Genomic DNA, 23592 nt, shown 5'->3' on the forward strand with positions numbered 1-23592 from the left:
GATCAGGACATGGACACAGATTTCTCTGAAAGCATGGGCCCTGCCAATGCATGCATCATGGTGCTAATGGGGCAGGTTCATGCTGTGGAACGCCGATTCTGGGCTCGGGAAACAAGCACAGACTGGTGGGACCGCATAGTGTTGCGGGTCTGGGACGATTCCCAGTGGCTGCGAAACTTTCGCATGCGTAAGGGCACTTTCATGGAACTTTGTGACTTGCTTTCCCCTGCCCTGAGGCGCATGAATACCAAGATGAGAGCGGCCCTCACAGTTGAGAAGCGAGTGGCGATAGCCCTGTGGAAGCTTGCAACGCCAGACAGCTACCGGTCAGTTGGGAATCAATTTGGAGTGGGCAAATCTACTGTGGGTGCTGCTGTGATGCAAGTAGCCCACGCAATCAAAGATCTGCTGATATCAAGGGTAGTGACCCTGGGAAATGTGCAGGTCATAGTGGATGGCTTTGCTGCAATGGGATTCCCTAACTGTGGTGGGGCTATAGACGGAACCCATATCCCTATCTTGGCACCGGAGCACCAAGCCGCCGAGTACATAAACCGCAAGGGGTACTTTTTGATAGTGCTGCAAGCTCTGGTGGATCACAAAGGACGTTTCACCAACATTAACGTGGGATGGCCGGGAAAGGTGCATGATGCTCGCATCTTCAGGAACTCTGGTCTGTTTCAAAAGCTGCAGGAAGGGACTTTATTCCCAGACCAGAAAATAACTGTTGGGGATGTTGAAATGCCTATATGTATCCTTGGGGACCCAGCCTACCCCTTAATGCCATGGCTCATGAAGCCATACACAGGCAGCCTGGACAGTGGTCAGGAGCTGTTCAACTACAGGCTGAGCAAGTGCAGAATGGTGGTAGAATGTGCATTTGGACGTTTAAAGGTGCGCTGGCGCAGTTTACTGACTCGCTTAGACCTCAGCGAAACCAATATTCCCACTGTTATTACTGCTTGCTGTGTGCTCCACAATATCTGTGAGAGTAAGGGGGAGACGTTTATGGCGGGGTGGGAGGTTGAGGCAAATCGCCTGGCTGCTGGTTACGCGCAGCCAGACACCAGGGCGGTTAGAAGAGCACAGGAGGGCGCGGTACGCATCAGAGAAGCTTTGAAAACCAGTTTCATGACTGGCCAGGCTACGGTGTGAAAGTTCTGTTTGTTTCTCCTTGATGAAACCCCCCGCCCCTTGGTTCACTCTACTTCCCTGTAAGCTAACCACCCGCCCCTCCTCCCTTCAATCACCGCTTGCAGAGGCAATAAAGTCATTGTTGCTTCACATTCATGCATTCTTTATTCATTCATCACACAAATAGGGGGATGACTACCAAGGTAGCCCAGGAGGGGTGGTGGAGGAGGGAAGGAAAATGCCACACAGCACTTTAAGCACAGCACTTTAAAAGTTTACAACTTTAAAATTTATTGAATGACAGCCTTCTTTTTTTTGGGCAATCCTCTGTGGTGGAGTGGCTGGTTGGCCGGAGGCCCCCCCACCGCGTTCTTGGGCATCTGGGTGTGGAGGCTATGGAACTTGGGGAGGAGGGCGGTTGGTTACAGAGGGGCAGCAGTGGCAGTCTGTGCTCCAGCTGCCTTTGCTGCAGCTCAACCATACACTGGAGCATACTGGTTTGGTCCTGCAGCAGCCTCAGCATTGAATCCTGCCTCCTCTCATCACGCTGCCGCCACATTTGAGCTTCAGCCCTGTCTTCAGCCCACCACTTACTCTCTTCAGCCCGCCACCTCTCCTCCCGGTCATTTTGTGCTTTCCTGCACTCTGACATTATTTGCCTCCACGCATTCGTCTGTGCTCTGTCAGTGTGGGAGGACAGCATGAGCTCGGAGAACATTTCATCGCGAGTGCGTTTTTTTTTCTTTCTAAGCTTCACTAGCCTCTGGGAAGGAGAAGATCCTGTGATCATTGAAACACATGCAGCTGGTGGAGAAAAAAAAAGGGACAGCGGTATTTAAAAAGACACATTTTATAAAACAGTGGCTACACTCTTTCAGGGTAAACCTTGCTGTTAACATTACATACATAGCACATGTGCTTTCGTTACAAGGTCGCATTTTGCCTCCTCCCACCGCGTGACTACCCCCTCAACCTTCCCCCCTCCCTGTGGCTAACAGCGGGGAACATTTCTGTTTAGCCACAGGCAAACAGCCCAGCAGGAATGGGCTCCTCTGAGTGTCCCCTGAAGAAAAGCACTCTATTTCAACCAGGTGACCATGAATTATATCTCACTCTCCTGAGGATAACACAGAGAGATAAAGAACGGATGTTGTTTGAATGCCAGCAAACATACACTGCAATGCTTTGTTCTATAATGATTCCCGAGTACGTGTTACTGGCCTGGAGTGGTAAAGTGTCCTACCATGAAGGACGCAATAAGGCTGCCCTCCCCAGAAACCTTTTGCAAAGGCTTTAGGACTACATCTAGGAGAACCGCAAATGCCAGGGCAAAGTAATCCTTTCACATGCTTGCTTTTAAACCATGTATAGTATTTTAAAAGGTACACTCACCAGAGGTCCCTTCTCCGCCTGCTGGGTCCAGGAGGCAGCCTTGGGTGGGTTCGGGGGGTACTGGCTCCAGGTCTAGGGTGAGAAACAGTTCCTGGCTGTCGGGAAAACCGGTTTCTCCGCTTGCTTGCTGTGAGCTATCTACAACCTCCTCCTCCTCCTCATCTTCTTCGTCCCCAAAACCTGCTTCCGTATTGCCTCCATCTCCATTGAAGGAGTCAAACAACACGGCTGGGGTAGTGGTGGCTGAACCCCCTAAAATGGCCTGCAGCTCATCACAGAAGTGGCATGTTTGGGGCTCTGACCCAGAGCGGCTGTTCGCCTCTCTGGTTTTCTGGTAGGCTTGCCTCAGCTCCTTTAGTTTCACTGCTTCGGGTCCCTGTTATGGCCTCTGTCCTTCATGCCCTGGGAGATTTTCACAAAGGTTTTGGCATTTCGAAATCTGGAACGGAGTTCTGATAGCACGGATTCCTCTCCCCAAACAGCAATCAGATCCCGTACCTCCCGTTCGGTCCATGCTGGAGCTCTTTTGTGATTCTGGGACTCCATCATGGTCACCTGTGCTGATGAGCTCTGCATGGTCACCTGCAGCTTGCCACGCTGGCCAAACAGGAAATGAGATTCAAAAGTTTGCGGTTCTTTTCCTGTCTACCTGGCCAGTGCATCTGAGTTGAGAGTGCTGTCCAGAGCGGTCACAATGGAGCACTCTGGAATAGCTCCCGGAGGCCAATACCATCGAATTGTGTCCACAGTACCCCAAATTCGAGCTGGCAACGTCGATTTAAGCGCTAATCCACTTGTCAGGGGTGGAGTAAGGAAATCGATTTTAAGAGCCCTTTAAGTCGAAATAAAGGGCTTCATTGTGTGGACGGGTGCAGGTTTACATCGATTTAACACAGCTAAATTCGACCTAAAGTCCTAGTGTAGACCAGGGCATAGAGAGAGAGAAAACCAGGCTGCTCCCTAAACCACAGCCACACAACTCACCCCACCTTGCTCTAAGCTGGCTGTCTGGAAAACACGGTCAGCGTCTGCTCAGTGGAGTGCTGCAGAGCCCCTGTTGCAAGCAGGACCAAAGAACCTCTCCTCACCTATGCTCTTGAAGCAAGAGCTTGCAATTCCAAGGGCCTCAGAACAGCGCAGGTGCCTGCCCACACCTTACAAAGTGACCAGAAGGGGAGCTGGTGCTGCTTACCTCGTAACCGAGTGATTAGTGCACTCCGCTGTGATGTAGGAGTGCTAGGTTCAATTCCCCCATCTTCTGAAGATCGGAAAGATTGGGAGAGAAAATCAGGGACTCAAAATTAGGCCATTTTGCTAAATTTGGGCCTCAATGTTGTGACCTTTGTTAACTCATGAATGAATGTGAGACGTCCTGACACCTGGGCACCTGTTACACCAGCTCAATTGCTTTCCTGTCATTCAATAGATATGACCCCCGTGGCCAGAGCCCATCCCCTCCCACAGTCTCAGGGGCTCATCCCACTTTCATGGCCTCTGAGAATGGAGATCCAGAGCAGCAGGAGGCAGGACTCAGCATTACACTGACAGAAGTTCCAAGGGAAAAAAGAAATCAAAGAATTCACCAACCCAAGAAATGACGCAGACACAGGGAAAGTCACAAGGGCTAGAAATTAACTCATTCACTGACACAAGAGCTTAGATTCTGCACATGAACCTAACACAGAAAATCTAGGATCATGGAGAAATGTACTGATGCCCACATTCACCAAGCCCACAGAGGAATCTGCCTAAAAACAGACCTCTCACCACAAGTCTCAGCAGGTCAGAAACAACAGGCACCTACCAGATACTCCCAGCTTTCCCCCTCTCCAGTCACTTGAAATCCCTGCAGTTTTTCTCTCTCTTCCCTCAAAGTCTTGCAATGGGCCTGATTTTTTTCCTGTAGAAAGAGAAATTATTTGGGAGGTTTCATTCTGAGGGTTCAGAAGGGTGGGTAGGGGGATGTTTTTCCACCCAAACCCAAGGTGACTGTTTGTCCTAATGGATTTATGACATCAGGGGCACCAAGGGAATGAAACCGAACAACGGAAATAGGGAGAGTGTCATATTCCAACTTGTTTCCAATTCAGTCATTTTATAAATTAGAGAGAGACCACAATTATCTGAGTTTGACTGGTATTTATTCATTCACTAATTAGTAGCACAGCACATAACAGGAAACTGGAGTCACATGGTGGTGAATCAATTAAGGTGGTTTTCAGATTACAGAAGTGATACTAATCCCAGAAACCAACCGGGCTCCAAATATGAGCTGGGATTCTCCAAGGAGCCCAACTCCCAGTTGAATTTCAGCTCTGAAGCCCTGGGGACTGCACTGGTGTGACAGAGCGGGACTAAGTGTTAGGGCAAACTCCCAACTCGCAAATATAGACAGGCCTGCAGCTCTTGTGTTTTAAGCTGCACTGATCATTGAACAGCTTCTGTTCTGTAAAAAGTTCCCTTGTTTCACCAGTGGAAGTTGGGTTTGACAAGGATTCAACTTCTCAGTTAAAGGTTTCCCATGTCAGGTATCTTTAAAGACTTTATTTTTTTGCCTTTCTTGCCACTCTGCCAGATCATTTATTTTTCTTTATTATTATTTATTTATAATAGCAGCTCCCATACAGTGAAGGCTTTGCAGAGCTGCATGATACAGATACACTTGTGACGGCAACTTGCAGTGAAATTAACCTGTCATTAAAATCTAAAGTTATTGCCCATTAAACTTCACAGCAACTTGACAGGACTCCTGGGCAGCCTCCTCCATAGGAAACACCTTAGGAGCGCGGTGAGCCCGGGATCTGTCACACACCACACAGATGGGGGTTTGATCCTCTTCACAGAACAGTTTCAGAGCCTCCCGGTGTTCCCCACACACCCCGCCCCCTCCTGCTCCCTTCGCTGCCTGGAAACTCAGCCGCTTGGCGATTTCTACCATGTTTGCCAGCTGCTTGTTGGGCCTGAGGTTTCTCTGTTGCGCAGTTTCTCTGCACTGAGGGCAAGAGGCGGCTGTATTGGATCCCTCCCAGCACTGGCTGATGTAGGCTGGGCAGAAATTGTGCCCAGTCTATAATCACTGGGTCCTTAAAATACTCCAGACAAATGGGACAAGCAACTTCATCCTGGAGACATTCCACAGGGTTCTCTGAGGCCATGGTTCCCTCTGGGCAGTGTAACAGGGTTGGCTTCACTTTCCTGAGCTCAGAAATATACCCAGCATCCCCCTGTCCTAAAGCGCTTGCATGAGCAGAGGCTGTGTGTCTGGAGTGATATTTAGGCTTGAAAGAATTATATATATATATGTTTATTTTACAGTATTTTTTCAATATTTATTAAGTTACATTTTCACAGTTGCACAAAAATCTGGGTTTCAGCATTTCCCCCCCAATTTTTATTAATTTAAATTTTCAGTTGTGGGAAATTATGGGGGGATACGACAACAGTGAGTCAGTCGACAATTCTTTAATGACAGTCGACACTGAGATTCAAAAAGTGAGGGCTTTATAACCATGAAAACACAGACTGTCAACATCCCCTGTCAAAATATGCAAAGTAACTCTCCTTAAGTCAAACCTGAATAAGTTTTCAAGCAGCGTTGTCCTTAATTTCCATATCTGTAATTTTCATTTATTATCAATTGAAATATTTTGCCATTGGTTTGTGTGTATACAGCTATATCAGTAAAAAGCTAATCATTCCACCCCAGTGATATTAAACTCACAGGCTAAAAACTTGGTTAAGCTGAAATCCATGTTTTCAAGACCTGATTCTCATTTACAATAAGGGCTGCTCTGGCTCAGCGTAAAGGGGCTGCAGCGTCACCAACTTTCATGATTTTATCATGAGTCTTGCAATATTTGTTGTGTTTGTTGAAGCCCCACCTCCTGGATGCAGGTGATGAGGTGAGGTGCTCGGCTTCTGTTTTCTAAACAAAGGATGTTTCTAGCTCTCTTCCTTGCAGAGAAAAACTTTTAAATATCACCCCAGTAGCTCTCCTTCAGCCTCTTCAACTCCTCCCCCTCCTTCCTGTTTCCTGTCCTTTCAGACTCCCAACAGCCAGTGCTCCCAATTCTAATAATTACAAGCAACATCTAAACACCACAAGACACTGGAAAGAAAGCAGTTCTACAACTTTAATTCATTTCACTTTCAATGTCCTAATGCTCCAATGTTTGGGTTTCAAACACTGACCAGGACTCTTGGTCTAAGAAATATTTTCAGTCAGATACAAAGCCTTTAAAAATAAGTTTTAAGTGCTGGAACTAGGGGTACTGGGGATGCCGCACCCCCTGGCTTGAAGTGGTTTCCATCATATACAGGGCCAGCACAGTGGCTGCATGATCTCTAGATTATTCTTGGACATGATATTTTTGGAGATCTTTCTGTTTCGTCATGGACTGAACATTTTCACATTATGTGTTGTAACTTGATCTTTCACCCTTAATTATAAATGAGCTGATGCTGAGCTACAGGGGTTAAGATGTTTTCCGGAACGAAATATTCTCTAATGTTTCCCTGCAGAAATGTGGAAACAGAAAATGTGGACAGACATTTTAGACTGCAATTGAAATGATTCCACAATTTGCAATTACATGTTGATTCTCCTGATCAGAATCTAACCTATTGTCGTAAAAAGCAACATTTCCAGGGAAACCCTGATTTTCCTGAAGCCACACTTTCAGATGAGAAACATTTCTGTGTGAAAAATGTCAACTAGCTGTAATTATGGAGGGCTTTAGCTATGGAGGAATAGAGATCTCTAATAGAGATTGTTCAAATTGTTCATGTTTTAAACATAGGTGCCGACTCCATGGGTGCTCCGGGGCTGGATCACTCACTCAGGGGAAAAAATTAGTGAGCGCTCTGCACCCCGTGGCAGCTCCCCGCCCCAGCTCACCTCCACCTCTACTCTGCCTCCTCCCCTGAGCGTCCCTTCCCCGCTTCTCCCCCTAGCTCCCAGCGCTTCCCGCTGCAAAACAGCTGTTTCGCGGAGGCAAGTGCTGGGAGGGAGGGAGAGGAGGGGGAATGCGGCGCCCTTGGGGAAGACGCGGGGCCGGGACAGGGATTTGGGGAAGGGGTCCAATAGGTGCAGGGAGGAGGTGGAGTTGGGGAGGGACTTTGGGGAAGGGGTTGGAATGGGATTGGGGCAGGGGTGGAGTCAGGGCGGGGAATGGGGGTTGAGCACCCACCAGCGCCGGGAAAAGTTGGTGCCTATGGTTTTAAAGAAAACTATTTGGATTATTGACTAAGTAAATATAAGTATTGCAGAAAGGGATCTAGGGGTCATAGTGGACTACAAGCTAAATATGAGTGAACAGTGTGACACTGTTGCAAAAAAAGCAAACATGATTCTGGGATGCATTAACAGGAGTGTTGTGAGCAAGATACAAGAGACCATTCTACCGTTCTACTCTGCATTGATTAGGCATCAACTGGAGTATTGTCTCCAGTTCTGGGCACCACGTTTCAAGAAAGATGTGGAAAAACTGGAGAAGGTCCAGAGAAGAGCAACAAAAACGATAAAAGGCCTAGAAAACATGAGCTATGAGGGAAGACTGAAAGAATTGGGCTTGTTTAGTTTAGAAAACAGAAGACTGAGGGGGGACATGATAGCAGTTTTCAAGTATCTAAAAGGGTGTTACAGGGAGAAGGGAGAAAAATTGTTCTCCTTGAGCTCTGATGATAGGACAAGAAGCAATGGACTTAAATTGCAGCAAGGGAGGTTTAGGTTGGACATTAGGAAAACTTCCTAACTGTCAGGGTGGTGAAACACTGGAATAAATTGCCTAGGGAGGTTGTGGAATCCCCATCACTGGAGATATTTAAGAACAGGTTGGATAGACATCTACCAGGGATGATCTAGATGGTGCTTGGTCCTGCTGTGAGGGCAGGGGACTGGACTTGATGATCTCTCAAGGTTGTTATGCCAAGAAAACTACACAGGATCATTTCAGGGGACAAGACAAGAAAATGCCATTTTTATTATGATAACACAATTTGATTTATAACCAATAACTAATATCTTGGGTTCGATGCCTGTGACAGCTAACTGGCCAGGAAAGCCGGGCACAAGGAAGAGCTGGGTCTCTGTTGGGCATGCACCAATGCCCTTCCATGTTGGCTGCAGAATGGTACCCTCCCCAAAGTCTTCCATCTCATCCATCCTTTTTTGTAGGCTTTAGTTTCAATCTAGAGTCTATAGGTCTTGCTGTGTCACGCTGCCTCTGGGTTCGGTGTGATTGATCACCCGTCAATTGCAGACATGACTTTCAGCCTAGGACCTGGCTCTGATGTTTCTTCAATTGTACTTTTGTTCTTTTCTTTTGAGGGTGGACTCCTCTTACTTTGTCAGGGCTGTTGTCCACATCTTCAGCCACTGGGTGTTTACACTTTATTTTATCAGGACAGGCTGGGGCTGGAGGTTGATTCCACCATCCATACATACCTCATTCACACATCTAAACTAAACTAATAAGATTACATTAGGCTTTTGCAAAATGGAGTAAGCATTTTTAAAATGGAGTTTGGGACAAGTTAAAATGGAGTTTGAGTTACAATATGGACAAGTGTAAGAAATGGCAAACAGTGAGCAGAAGTTACAATGTTGAAAGAGTTCAAGTTTCAGTGATTTAAGCAGCAATTGGATTGAAAGTGAAACTCAATTAGCTAGTTTCTGGGGTAACCAATTTTATGAATGAATGTTGCAATGCCAGACAGCTACCGGTAAGTCGGAAATCAATTTGGAGTGGGCAAATCTACTGTGGGGGTTGCTGAGATGCAAGTAGCCAACATAATCATTGAGCTGCTGCTATCAAAGGTAGTGACTCTGGGAAATGTGCAGGTCACACGAGATGGCTTTGCTGCAATGGGATTCCCTAACTGTGGTGGGGCTATAGACGGAACGCATATCCCTATCTTGGGACCGGACCACCAGGGCAGCCAGTACATAAACCGCAAGGGGTACTTTTCAATGGTGCTGCAAGCACTGGTGGATCACAAGGGACATTTCACTAACATCAACGTGGGATGGCCAGGAAAGGTTCATGATGCTCGTGTCTTCAGGAACTCTGATCTGTTTCAATGGCTGCAGGAAGGGATTTACTTCCCAGACCAGAAAATAACTGTTGGGGATGTTGAAATGCCTACAGTTATCTTTGGGGATCCAGCCTACCCCTTAATGCCCTGGCTCATGAAACCGTACACAGGCACCTTGGACAGTAGTCAGGAGCTGTTCAACTATAGGCTGAGCAAGTGCAGAATGGTGGTAGAGTGTGCATTTGGATGTTTAAAGGGTCGCTGGCGCAGTTTACTGACTCGCTCAGACCTCAGCGAAACCAATATTCCCATTGTTATTGCTGCTTGCTGTGTGCTCCACAATCTCTGTGAGAGTAAAGGGGGAGACGTTTATGGCAGGGTGGGAGGTTGAGGCCAATCGCCTGGCCGCTGAATACGCGCAGCCAGACACCAGGGAGGTTAGAAGAGCACAGCAGGAAGTGGTGCACATGAGAGAAGCTTTGAAAACCAGTTTCATGATTGGCCAGGGTACCGTGTGACACTTCTGTTTGTTTCTCCTTGATGAAAACCCACCCCCTTGGTTGCCTCTAAATTCCCTGTTAGCCACCCACCCTTCCCCCTTCGATCACAGCTTGCTTGCAAGGGAAATAAAGTCATTATCATTTAAAAAACATGTATTCTTTATTAATTGATTATAAAAATAGGGAGATAACTCACAAGGTAGCCCAGGTGAGGTGTGGGAAGAAGGCAGGAGGGAAGGAAAAGGCCACTTTAAAACTTCTTGAATGACAGCCTTCTGTTGCTTGGGCTGTCCACTGGGGTGAAGTGGTTGGGTGCCCGGAGCCTCCCCACCTCCCTCTCCCCATGTTCTTGGGCGTCTGGGTGAGGAGGCTATGGAACTTGGGGAGGAGGGAGGGCAATTAAACAGTGGCTGCAGCGGCAGTCTGTGATCCTGCTGCCGTTCATGAACCTCCACCAGAGGCCGGAGGATGTCCGTTTGATACTGCAGTAGCCCCAGCATTGCCTCATGCCTCCTCTGATCTTCCTGCCACCACCTCTCCTCACGTTCATCGGCCACTTTCCTGTACTCTGCTATTGTGTCCCTCCACACATTCTGCTGAGCTCTGTCAGTGCTAGATGACTGCATGAGCTCAGAGAACATTTCATAGCGCATGCATTTTTTTCGCCGCCTTATCTGAGATAGCCTTTGGGACGGAGGAGGGAGGCTTGAAACATTGGCAGCTGCTGGAGTGAAAAAAAGGGAGTGAAGTATTTTAAAAGATACATTTTACAGAACAATGGCTATACTCTTCCACGGTGAACTAAACTATTCACATTACATAGCACATGTGATTTTGGTACGAGGTCGCATTTTGCATCTTATATTGAGTGCCTGCAGCTTTGGTGTTAGAGATCACACACGCAGTGCCGGGCAACAGAATTCGACTTGCAGGCAGCCATGGTAAGCCATAGTTTTTCGGCTTCTGCAACCTTCATAACAGCAGCGCCCTCCTCTCCCATACCAAGCAAAGCAGGTTGAGTTGGCCATTTAATGCTGCGGTTTTCCTGTTAACATGCAGCAGCAAAAACCAAACTAACCCGCCCCGCCATTCAATTTTCTGGGATGATTGCTTTATCTCTCCCCCCACTGTGTGGCTGGTATCAGGGAAGATCCCTGCTAGCCAAACATGAACAGCTCAGCGCCAAAACTCCCCCCCACCTCCACCGCGTGGCTAACTGTGGGGAGGATTTCCTTTCAGCCACAGGCAAACTGCCCAGTAGGAATGGCCACCTCTCAATGTCGCCTTAATTAAATTCCCCTATTTCAACTAGGTTACCATGAATGATATCACTCTCCTGAGGATAACACAGAGAGATAAAGAATGGATGTTGCTTGAATGCCAGCAAACACCGGGACCATACGCTGCCAGGCTTTGTCATGCAATGATACCAGATTACTTGCTACTAGCATGGCGTGGTAAAGTGTCCTACCATGGAGGACGGAATAAGGCTGCTCTCCCCAGAAACCTTCTGCAAAGGCTTTTAGAGTACCTCCAGGAGAGCTTCACGGAGATGTCTCTGGAGGATTTCCACTCCATCCCCAGACACGTTAACAGACTTTTCCAGGAGCAATACTGGCCACGAATGCATCCCCCATCCTCAGGGCTACTTAATCATTAAAAAACGCTTGCTTTTATAACATGTATTATATTTAAAAGGGTACACTCACCAGAGGTCCCTTCTCCGGCTTGGTTGGGTTGGGAGGGTATTTCAGTCAGGGTGATAAAAAGATCCTGGCTGTCGGGGAGAATGGTGTGCTGTGTGCTCTCCTTAAGCTCGTCCTCCTCCTCCTCATCTTCCCCATCTGAAAAATCCTCAGGCATGGAGGAGAGTACCCCATCATTGGAGTCCACGGACAAGGGTGGGGTAGTGGTGGCAGCTCCCCCTAGAATTGCATGCAGCTCAGCGTAGAAGCGGCATGTCTGGGGCTCTGTCCCAGAGCGTCTGTTTGATTCTTTGGTTTTCTGGTACGCTTGTCTGAGCTCCTTAAGTTTCACGCGGCACTGTGTTGCGTCCCTGCTGTAGCCTCTGTCCCTCATGGCCTCGGAGATTTTTTGAAATGTTTTGGCATTTCGTCTTTTGGAACATTGTTCTGATAGCACGGATTCCTCTCCCCATACAGCGATCAGATCCAGTCCCTCCCATTCGGTCCATGCTGGAGCTCTTTTTCAATTCTGAGACTGCATGGTCACCTGTGCTGATGAACTCGCCTGGGGCGAACAGGAAATGAGTTACAAAAGTTCCTGGGGCTTTTCCTGTACACCTGGCCAGTGTATCCGAGTTCAGAGTGCTGTCCAGAACGGTCACAATGGTGCACTGTGGGATAGCTCCCAGAGGCCAATACCTTTGAATTGCGTCCACACTAACCCTAATTCGAAACAGCGATGTCGATTTCAGCGCTAATCCCCTCATTGGGGAGGAGTACAGAAATCGGTTTTAAGAGCCCTTTTTATGTCGAAAAAATGGCTTCATTGTGTGGACGGGTGCAGGGTTAATTCGATTTAACGCTGCTAAATCCAACATAAACTCGTAGCATAGACCAAGCCTTAGCGATTGGCAGAAAAAGAAGTAGCACTGAGTGGACTTCTAGTCTCTAAAGGTCTTAATTGCTTTATTTTTGAGTGCACTTATATAATTAAAATCATCTATGTTTCTAAGTTACACTTTCCTGATAAAGAGATTTCACTACAGTACTTGTATGAGGTGAATTGAAAAATACTATTTGTGTTTTGAATGTTTATAGTACAAATATTTGTAATAAAAAATAATATAAAGTGAGCACTGTACACTTTCTCTTCTTTGTTGTGAGAAATCAACATATGAGAAAATGCAGAAAAACATCCAAAAACATTTAACAAATTCCAATTGGTATTCTATTGTTTTACAATGTGATTCATTGAAATTAATTTTTCTAACCCCAATGAATTTTTTTGAGTTAATCACGCGAATTAACTGCAATTAATCAACAGCCCTACTATCTTCTTCCAATTTTTTAACAACACCAGTTTACATTTCAAAGTTCTACTCTATATTACTTGGAGTGGCCCCAAATACCATTTACACAGTTTTCTAACATGTCTCTAAAGGTTGAATCTGGGTCAATTAGCCTGCAAGGTTCTTAACTCTTTTGGGCCAGGTGTCACAGAAGTTTAGATCGTGTGTGAATTCTCCCATGTTTAATGAGGTGTGATCTCTGTGTACAACTTTTGCTCAGTCCAAGCACTTATGGAGTCTTGTGGATTCCTTGATGTAGAACAAGGACTCATCAGTTTCTGAAATGTTTCCCACAGTCTAAGCCAGGGGTGGCCAAACTACGGGCTGCGGGCCACATCCGGCCTGCGGGACTGTCCTGACCGACCCGCCTGAGCGCCCGGCGGGGGAGGCTGCTCCCAGCCCATCCCCTACCTTCCCTGCTCTCCCGGAGCCTCAACGCACCGTGCGGGCAGCGCTCTGAGGGGTGGGGCTGCGTGCTCCTCCGGGAGAGTGGTGCAGCGTGTCTGGCTCCTGCCGGGCCACCAGCAATGTGGTAAGGGGGCCGGGGCCGGAGGGTTGGATAAGGGGCAGGGAGTCCCAGGGGGGAGTAAGGGGATGGGGGCTGTTGGATGGGCGGATGTTTTGGGGGGGGGCAGTCAGGGGATGGGGAACATGGGGGGATTGGATAGGTGTGGGAGTCCCGGGGGCCTGTCAGGGAGCAGGGGTGTGGATAGGGGTTGGGGCAGTCAGGGGACAGGAAGCACGGGGGATTGGGAAGGGGTTGGGGTCCTGGGGAGGTGGTTTGGGGCAGGGGCCCCTGGAGGGGGCAGTCAGGGGGTTTAGATAGGGGATGAATGTTGCGGTCCAAATACAAGACAGACAAAGCTTTAAGCAAGCAAGCGGGCTGGTCTGCCGACGGGCTGGTCTGCCTTGTCAGCTTTCCACCCTCTCTTTTATTCTCCCCCTTCTCCTGCGCATTACATACTCCAACAGATAAAAGGAATACACTGGCTTTGTTTAAGATTCTTATTTACCAATTTCTATCTATCACAGTCCTTGCTCTCGGGCCTTGAGCCCAGTCCTGGGAGGCTTCCCACGGTTCATGTCCTTTGGGCGAGTTTCCAAGGTTCATGCCCTTGAGAGGAGCCGTGTGTGCACTGCTCCTACACAACACTCAGGGTGTGCCCTAAATGTTGCCAAGTGCATGAACCCTGCATGAATCCTTCAGATGAGGTCCTGGGGGGTGGTTAGGGGTGGGTGGGGTGTCTCTGGAGGGGGCGGTCAGGGGACAAGGAGCAGGAGGGATTGGATGGATCAGGGATACTGAGGGGGGCAGTCAGAAGGCAGGAAGTGGGAGGGGGTCAGATGGAGGCGGGTCCAGGCTGTTTGGGGAGGCACAGCCTTCCCTGACCCAGCCCTCCATACAAGTTTTCAACCCCGATATGGTCCTCGGGCCAAAAAGTTTGCCCACCCCTGGTCTAAGCACTTATCGGATCTCTCTTCAGTGTGGATTGTCTGATGTTTAACAAGGTCTGACCTCTGTATGAAACTTTTTCCACAGTCTAAGCACTTACGGAGTCTCCCTCTTTTGAGGACTGCCTGATAATTAAGAAGCCTTGACCACGGTATGAAAGTTTCTCCATAGTCTGAGCACTTATGGGGTCTCCTGTGTGGATTCTCTGATCTAAAACATGGGCTGAGCTCCTTATAAAACTTTACCCACAGCCTAAGCACTTATGGGATCTCTCTCCTCTGTGGATTAGCTGATGTTTAACGAGGTCTGACCTATGTAGGAAACTTTTTCCAGTCTGAGCACTGATGCGGTCTCTCTCCTGTGTGGATCCTCTGAGTGTTATAAGATTCGATCTTTGTGTGAAACTTTTCACATGGTCCAAACACTTATAGGGTCTCTCTCCTGTGTGAATTGCCTAATTTGAAACAAGTTCTGACCTCCATTTAAAAGGTCTTTCACAGGCTAAGCAGTTATGGAGTCACTCCTCTGTGTGGATTCTCTGATGTAAAACAAGGGATGACATCTATTTGAAACATTTTTCCATAGTCTAAGCACTTACGGGATTCTCTCGCGTGTGTGGATTGCCTGATCTTTAGAAGGGCTAATCTGTTTCTGAAACCTTTCCAAGAGTCTTATGGTCTCCCTCTTGTATGGATTGCTTGATGTTTAACAAGGTGGGACCTATGTATGAAACTTTCCCCACAGTCTAAGCACTTATGGGGTCTCTCTCCTGTGTGGATTGCCTGATGTCTAACAAGGTGGGACCTCTGGATAAAACTTTTCCCACAGTCTAAGCACTTATGGGGTATCTCTCCTGTGTGGATTGCCTGATGTCTAACAAGGTGGGACCTCTGAATAAAACTTTTCCCACAGTCTAAGCACTTATGAGGTCTCTCTCCAGTGTGGACTGCCTGATGTCTAACAAGGTGGGACCTCTGGATAAAACTTTTCTCACAGTCTAAGCACTTATGAGGTCTCTCTCCAGTGTGGATAGCCTGATGTTTAACAAGGCCTGACCTCCGTATGAAACTTTTTCCACAGATTAAGCATTTATGGGGTCTCTCTCCAGTGTGGATTGCCTGATGATTAAGTAGGGTTGACCGCATTATGAAACTTTTTCCACACTCTGAGCACTTATGAGATCTCTCTCCACTGTGGACGGCTTGATGTTTAACACGGTGGGACCTCTGTATGAAACTTTTCCCACAGTCTAAGCACTTATGAGGTCTCTCTCCTGTGTGGATTGCCTGATGTGCCATAAGATTTGATCTTTGTGTAAAACTTTTCCCACAGTCCAAACATTTATGGGATTTCTTTCCTGTGTGGATTATCTGATGTTTTGCAAGGTTTGACCTCCGTATGAAACTTTTCCCACAGATTAAGCATTTATGGGGTCTCTCTCCAGTGTGGACTGCTTGATGTTTAACAAGATCTGACCTCCGTATGAAACTTTTCCCACAGATTAAGCATTTATGGGGTCTCTCTCCAGTGTGGACTGCTTGATGTTTAACAAGATCTGACCTCCGTATGAAACTTTTCCCACAGATTAAGCATTTATGGGGTCTCTCTCCAGTGTGGATTGCCTGATGATCAAGTAGGGTTGATCGCTGTATAAAACTTTTTCCACAATCTAAGCACTTATGAGGTCTCTCTCCTGTGTGGACTGCTTGATGTTTAACAAGGTCTGACCTCCCTATGAAACTTTTCCCACAGTCTAAGCACTTATAGGGTTTCTCTCCTTTGTGGATTGCCTGATGTCTAACAAGGCGTGACCTCTGTATGAAACTTTTCCCACAGTCTAAGCACTTATGAGGTCTCTCTCCAGTGTGGATTGCCTGATGACTAAGTAGCGTTGACCTCCGTATGAAACTTTTCCCACAGTCTAAGCACTTATGGGGTCTCTCTCCTGTGTGGATTGCCTGATGACTAAGTAGCGTTGACCTCCGTATGAAGCTTTTCCCACAGAGTAAGCACTTGTGGGGTCTCTCTCCAGTGTGGATTGCTTGATGTTTAACATGGTCTAACTTGCATATGAAACGTTTCCCGCAGATTAAGCACTTATGGGGTCTCCCTCCAGTGTGGCGTTCCTGATGTAAAACAAGTTGTGACCTCTGTATGAAACTTTTTCCACAGTCTAAGCACTTATGGGGTCTCTCTCCTGTGTGGATTGCCTCATGTCTAACAAGGTGTGACCTCCATATGAAACTTTTCCCACAGTCTAAGCACTTATATGGTCTCTCTCCTTTGTGGATTGCCTGATGTCTAACAAGGCGTGACCTCTGTATGAAACTTTTCCCACAGTCTAAGCACTTATGAGGTCTCTCTCCAGTGTGGATTGCCTGATGACTAAGTAGCGTTGACCTCCGTATGAAACTTTTCCCACAGTCTAAGCACTTATGGGGTCTCTCTCCTGTGTGGATTGCCTGATGACTAAGTAGCGTTGACCTCCGTATGAAGCTTTTCCCACAGAGTAAGCACTTGTGGGGTCTCTCTCCAGTGTGGATTGCTTGATGTTTAACATGGTCTAACTTGCATATGAAACGTTTCCCGCAGATTAAGCACTTATGGGGTCTCCCTCCAGTGTGGCGTTCCTGATGTAAAACAAGTTGTGACCTCCGTATGAAACTTTTTCCACAATCTAAGCACTTATGGGGTCTCTCTCCTGTGTGGATTGCCTGATGTCTAACAAGTTGTGACCTCTGTATGAAACTTTTTCCACAGTCTAAGCACTTATGGGGTCTCTCTCCTGTGTGGATTGCCTGATGTCTAACAAGGTGTGACCTCCGTATGAAACTTTTTCTACAGGCTAAGCACTTATGGGGTCTCTCTCCTGTGTGGATTGCCTGATGTCTAACAAGGTGTGACCTCCGTATGAAACTTTTTCCACAGTCTAAGCACTTATGGGGTCTCTCTCCTGTGTGGATTCGATGATGTAAAACTAGGTATGATCTAAGTATGAAACTTTTCCCACAGAGTAAGCACTTGTGGGGTCTCTCTCCAGTATGGATTGCTTGATGTTTAACATGGTCTATCTTCCATATGAAACGTTTCCCACAGATTAAGCACTTATGGGGTCTCCATTCAGTGTGGCATTCCTGATGTAAAACAAGTTGTGACCTCCGTATGAAACTTTTTCCACAGTCTAAGCACTTATGGGGTCTCTCTCCTGTGTGGATTGCCTGATGTCTAACAAGGTGTGACCTCCGTATGAAACTTTTTCTACAGGCTAAGCACTTATGGGGTCTCTCTCCTGTGTGGATTGCCTGATGTCTAACAAGGTGTGACCTCCGTATGAAACTTTTTCCACAGTCTAAGCACTTATGGGGTCTCTCTCCTGTGTGGATTGCCTGATGTCTAACAAGGTGTGACCTCCGTATGAAACTTTTCCCACAGTCTAAGCACTTATGAGGTCTCTCTCCCGTGTGGATTGCCTGATGATTAAGTAGGGTTGACCTCCATATGAAACTTTTCCCACAGTCTAAGCACTTGTGGGGTCTCTCTCCTGTGTGGATTCGATGATGTAAAACAAGTTGTGACCTCCATATGAAACGTTTCCCACAGATTAAGCACTTATGCGGTCTCCCTTCAGTGTGGCATTCCTGATGTAAAACAAGTTGTGACCTCCGTATGAAACTTTTTCCACAATCTAAGCACTTATGAGGTCTCTCTCCAGTGTGGACTGTTTGATGTTTAACAAGGTCTGACCTCCGTGTGAAAGTTCTCCCACAGTCTAAGCACTTATGGGGTCTCTCTCCTGTGTGGATTGCCTGATGTTTAACAAGGTTTGACCTCCGTATGAAACTTTTCCCACAGTCTAAGCACTTGTGGGGTCTCTCTCCTGTGTGGATTCGATGATGTAAAACAAGTTGTGACCTCCATATGAAACTTTTTCCAGAGTTTAAGCACTTATGGGGTCTTCCCACAAAGGTGCCCTGTGATTCCCTGTACCCAGGAATCTCCTGCTGTTGATTCCCCTCCTCGTTTTCACTCACTCTCTCATCACCTGCTGGGACAGAGAGACAATCCGGACAGGAGTCATTGTGCTAGGGAAAAATTAAGAGGAATAGCACCAAGGGAAAACCCAACATAGTAAAGCTGCATAGATGGAGCAATTGGATTCTGCCTCCAAATCCCACCCAAACTTTCACAGAGAAGGAACGTTGGGAAGGAAACACTTGCAAGTAACAGGACATGTGGGAAACAATGTCAGTGATAGCTCCTGACTGCAGCCCTGCCCTGGGTGAGTTGAGGAAGGAACTGAGGAAACTTACTGATACCACGGTTCTGGGATTCTCAATTTTTTCCTTCATTCCCCAGATGGTTTCTGTGTCAGTCCTCACCTGTGTGGCTGACTCTCGGGATCTCTCTTTCCTCACCGGCCTGGAGATCGGGCACCCACGGCTCTTCCCCTCGTTCCAGTCGGGCGATCAGGTCAGGTTTGGGAAGGGGGAATCCTGTACAGGTGGTCAATTCAGATCAGAGGAGGGTATGGAGGACTGAGAGAGCGTCTGTCAGAAAGGACATTCCGTGGACGGCACCTGTCCCTGTTCTGTGCTGTGGAAAGTAGAATCTAAGAGGACGGGAACATGGTTACTGAGCCCCCTCGGGGGAGGCAGACGTCTGGGGAGGTGAGGGGAATTGTGATGCACACCCAGCTCTCGTGTTAAACCCCTGCCTATTTCTAAACCTGCGGAGCCCAGAGCCCTCATACGGAGGTCAGACCAAGGAGGAGGGAGAAGAAGGATTCTGTGAGTGACCGAGAAACAACAAAGACAGGATAATACAAGAGTTCTTCACCTTGCAAGCTACGGGGTACTGGTGGGGATGATTTAGTATGCGCCTTAGGTTTTGACACCCTGGTCTCATTGGAGTGTGATGAGGGAAGAACCTCAGCGGTGCCAGACACACAAACCCTCCCCGCACCCCGCAGCTTCCAATAACCAAGGAGCCACGAATCCCTTACCCAGCGAGGTCACTGTCTCGTAGTTCTCCTGCATGACGTCCCTGTAGAGGGCTCTCTGAGCGGGATCCAACAGAGCCCCCTGCCCCTGGGTGAAATACACAGCCACCTCCTCGAAGGTCACCAGCATCTGGAACAAGAGTTGCCCACTAAGCATCTGCCGCCCCAGCCACAATCCCACTAGTCACGGGGGAGGAGGGCTAGAGAAGCAGAATCCTCCCCCCACCCTGCTCAGAGCAGCCAGGAGGCTCCAGGGGGTGGGGAGAAGGTGAGAACTTATTAACGCGCCCCCTCCAGCAGATGGAGCAGGGCAGGCTCTTCACATTTCCCACTCGCCTGCCAGCCACAGGCTGAGACGGGCAGCAGAGCTCCGAGCCGGAGCAGGGGACAGGGACAGGAATCCCGACAGCTTCCCTTCGTACTTCACAGCAGCCTCTGGCCAGTGGGTTCAGGCTCCAGCACTGGGAGTCTGGTCGTTTTCCCAGCCCTGCCCAGGGGGGCTGTTCCCTGTTTCAGAAATGGGGGAATATTTCCCCCTTCCCCCCTACCCACCAGTGGGCCTGTTCAGAGAATCAGGCCCAGGTCGATCATGTTCCAGCAGGTTTATCACACCCCGTCCCACGCCGGGTGATTAACCCCTCTACGATGCCCCTCCCCCACCACCAAAAGCTCCCTGAAAATCCCCTACCTGAGCTGGCTCCGTCACGGCCATTTCCCTGCCCTGTCCCCTGCAAGATGGGACAATCTGAAGCGAAACGTGGACACGATTCCTCAGCCTGTTGGAGGAGCAGGGAGATTGGGCAGGTTTCATAAGGGGCTGGAGTCCATGTCACTCCCCGATTCCCCCCAGGCTCTCTCCCTGCAGACAGACGCTCTGATTCTATGACTCTGCCATGCTGGGAACAAACCCAGTTAGTTCATTACCTCCCCGGCCAGCCCCCCCTGCTTAGAACTAACCCACCACGTCCCTTCTAAACCTCCCCAGAGCAGCATCTCTGAGCCAAACGCTGGAAAAAGAGCAGAATCAAAGGAGTCACTTCAGGGTACTGCCCCACAGTGTATTGTGACCCCCTCTAGCTCTCCCCCATCTCCCTAAGTAGTGCGGTGCTCAGCAGAGCAAGCAACTGGCTTTTCCTCTCTCAGCTCCTGCCCTTGTTCCCAGGAGAGCTGACTGCCGCGGGGGTGCAGGGAATGAATCTGGGCAGAGCTGGGAACCTCCCTCCCCACTTCCTGCTCCTGCTGCCCCTTCAAGTCTCTCCACTCTCCCTTTTTATCTTCTTCCCTCGCCCTGGGAGAACTGGCGACTGCCCCATTGTCTTGGGTCTTTGCTCTCATTAGGTGGCTCAGCCACGGACACTGGTAATGAGGGTTGAACCAGGCTGTGTCACTGAGGACAGAAGCTCTGGTACTCACAGACACAGGGAGACCCTCCCCTTGTAGGCCAAACTCACCAGCTAGTCCCTGAAAGGCGCCTTCCGTGCAGAGTCATTTTCCTGCCCAGCTCCAGCCCTTTCCCCAGGTCTCTCCATCATCTGCAGGCTCAGGTTCAGGGGCTGGTGTGGTCAGAGGGGTTCCAGCCACTGCAGAAAGTGCCCCTGGGCTGGTCTCAGAGGGATTCATGAAGCGGGATTGTTCTTAATGTTTTCTCTGAGTACTGTGTGTGTGCCTCAGTTTCCCCATGTGTTACACAAGTATCAAGCTGGTGGGATACAGGGGTGTGATCATTGTGGAGACCTCTAGAGGGCAGGTGTGATGGCAGAGTGGCTGCCTGGGTGTAGAGAATGGCCAAAATTCTCTATCCTGGCAAGTGATGGCCAGAGCCCGTCCTCTGCAGGGAGCCAGCCAAAGGTGTTGGAGAACAAAGAGAGAGGGGGAGGCCAGGTGAGAAAGCATGGGGGAGGGGCAGCTGGGTGTCAGTGAGGATGGGGGGCTGGAAGCGGCTCAGTCTCCTGGTTTGGGACTCAGCGGGGAGAGCCCAGGACTCAAGACTCTGGATTCCCCCCAAGCCAGACGTTGCCGAACGCTCTTGGTTTCTGTGCTAACAAGCTCTGTTCTATGCCGCCTTCCCAGCGACCAATAAACCCTTCTGTTTTCCAGGCTGGCTGAGAGTCACAGCTGACTGCGGAGGTGGGGTGCACGGCCCCTGTGAGGAGCATGTCAGGCTTCTCCTTCGGCTACCCCTGGGGTTCAGGCTGGGGCCATGTGCCCTCCCTAGGCCCCAGGACCGGGAAGGCTGGGGCCACATGCTCAGTGGGGGGGATGTTGGGGGTGCTCAGGGGTTGGGGTCCTGTCCCTACAATGCGAGGAGGGCTCACCCCCGACCAGCTGTACCCATTGTTATCCCCGGCTCCTAGTCCCAGGCAGGGGGCCTGAAACAATCTGTACGGAGGGGGAAGCACTGAGAGCCATTGAACCAAACTGTAAAGCCTGGATAGGATGGAAACCCCTTCAAGCCAGGGGGTGCGGCAGGGCCCCGCTAGCCGAGATCCAGCGCCTGTGCTGCCCCCCCCCCGATTGTGCCCCTGGGCCCCCCTCCTTCCCTGGCCCAGGATGGGGCCCCCACCCTGCATTCAGTTTGGCCCCGGCCCACCTTCTGCCCCTCCCTATTTGCCCCCCTCACATCTCCCTGAGCTGCAGCCTCCGTCCGCACCAACCCGGCCGGGGCAGGGAAACAAAGCAGCAAGTGGGGGGGGGGGGGGGGTAACGTGATCCTGCCCCCGCCCCGCACACGCCGGGAACTGGCGGCAGCTTTCCCAGGCCCGGGGCAGGGAATCGCAGCCGGCTCCGCGGGGAGCAGCCCGGGGCCAAACCCGCCCCCTGCAGCCCGGGGGTGACCCTGGGGGGGGGCGGGTCTCTCTTACCTTCCCTCCGAGCGGGGCCCCCCGGGGCAGGGGCCGGGCCGGGAAGGGGCCCTGGCCGGGCTGGGGGCTCTGCCCTGGGAGAGGCTCCCGGGGAGCAGCGGGCAGGGCCCGGCTGGAGGTTCCCCTCTCCCGGCTGCAGCCCGGGCTCCGGGCTCCCAGCACCAGCCGCCGGGGCGCGGGGATCTCGCCGGGAGCCAGAGTCCCCGCAGCGGCTGCGAGTCACTTCCTGCGGCCGGGCCTGAGCCCCGCGATCCTCCCCCCAGAGCCGCCCCCCAGCCGCTCCTGGGTCCTAGCGATCAACCCACCGCGCTGCAGCATCCCTGTGCCCGGCTCCTGTTACACTCCCAGACTCTAAGGTCAGAAGGGCCTGTCCTGAGCATCTAGCCCAGGGGTTCTCACGGCCACATTTTTGGTGGCCTCAGAGTGTGGCCAGCTCTGACACTTTTCCCTAAAATATTGAATGAACTTTAGGGGAAGCCAGTAAACATGCAGGGAGGTAAGCGGGGAAATGGTCCTGTTACTGTGGGGAACTTTCCTGACTTTACCCCCCACTGCTGTGGAATCAAACAGCAGAAGGATCTGAGTCCTCGCTCCCTCTTCCCTCACCCAGAGCCTGCCTCACCTTGAGGGCTCCCCTTCCACTCTCCTGTGTGGTAAAGTCCTTATAACCCTGACAAGGCTGGGCCCAGGCTTCCTGAGGGGCTCGGCCCCCAAACTTGGTGTGACCATGCAGGACACAGGCTGGAGCGTGCCCACTCCAGGATATTTTCTCCGCTCTGGACGCTTCCCTGACCTCCTCCCTGACCATTGTCTATACTCCAGAACAAATGGCAATTTACTAAACAGCAACTAATTAAAAAAAAAAAATCAGGAAACAATGAGAAAGGCGAAAGGAAAACACTTAGCCCCACTCTGTGGGCACGGGGGCAGTTCACAGTCCATCCCAGGCCTCCTGCCCAGGCCCTGGCTGTGCTGCAGGGATGCCGTGGGTCAGACACGTGCTCTGGCGGTGGCCACACGCCCTCAGGCTCTAGGTGACAGGACCTTTCTTCCCAGTGTCCCCGGAAAGGTGCAAATCCAGAGGACAAATAAAAAGCCCCCACACTTGGTAATCTCTGTAACTGACTGGGGGGAGGGGGTCAAGGGGTTGGACTCATGATCTTTGAGCACTTCTGGCTGCTGAC

The 23592-nt window shown here is 49.8% G+C and overlaps 1 protein-coding gene, 1 long non-coding RNA gene and 1 pseudogene across 11 annotated transcripts; all 3 read right to left on the minus strand.

Moving 5' to 3' along the window:
• Window positions 1-5681, minus strand: part of LOC140898060 (zinc finger protein RFP-like) — a 39316-nt pseudogene extending 33635 nt beyond the window's left edge.
• A 4521-nt stretch (window positions 5682-10202) lies between these two features.
• LOC140898085 (uncharacterized) lies at window positions 10203-12086 on the minus strand. The gene is made up of 2 exons (XR_012154907.1): window positions 11771-12086; window positions 10203-10782 (listed from the first exon to the last, which is right to left on the minus strand). It is a non-coding gene; the product is annotated as an uncharacterized lncRNA (long non-coding RNA).
• Window positions 12087-12220: 134 nt separating this feature from the next.
• Window positions 12221-22663, minus strand: LOC140898026 (uncharacterized). 10 transcript variants are annotated; one of them, XM_073311402.1, is made up of 6 exons: window positions 22409-22495; window positions 20999-21246; window positions 20236-20323; window positions 19551-19677; window positions 18928-19041; window positions 12221-18590 (listed from the first exon to the last, which is right to left on the minus strand). In XM_073311402.1, the coding sequence occupies exons 2-6, from the start codon at window positions 21034-21036 to the stop codon at window positions 15220-15222; spliced, it is 3738 nt and encodes a 1245-aa protein (XP_073167503.1). In that variant the 5' UTR covers window positions 21037-21246; window positions 22409-22495; the 3' UTR covers window positions 12221-15219. The 10 variants fall into 10 exon arrangements, with proteins under 10 accessions (XP_073167503.1, XP_073167500.1, XP_073167505.1 ...); XM_073311399.1 differs by having other exon boundaries at window positions 12221-18593; XM_073311404.1 differs by having other exon boundaries at window positions 12221-18593; window positions 20236-20406.
• Between the last annotated feature and the right edge of the window lie 929 nt (window positions 22664-23592).

The sequence above is a fragment of the Lepidochelys kempii genome, chromosome 14, assembly GCF_965140265.1.
Source record: "Lepidochelys kempii isolate rLepKem1 chromosome 14, rLepKem1.hap2, whole genome shotgun sequence".
Lineage (NCBI taxonomy): Eukaryota > Metazoa > Chordata > Testudines > Cheloniidae > Lepidochelys > Lepidochelys kempii.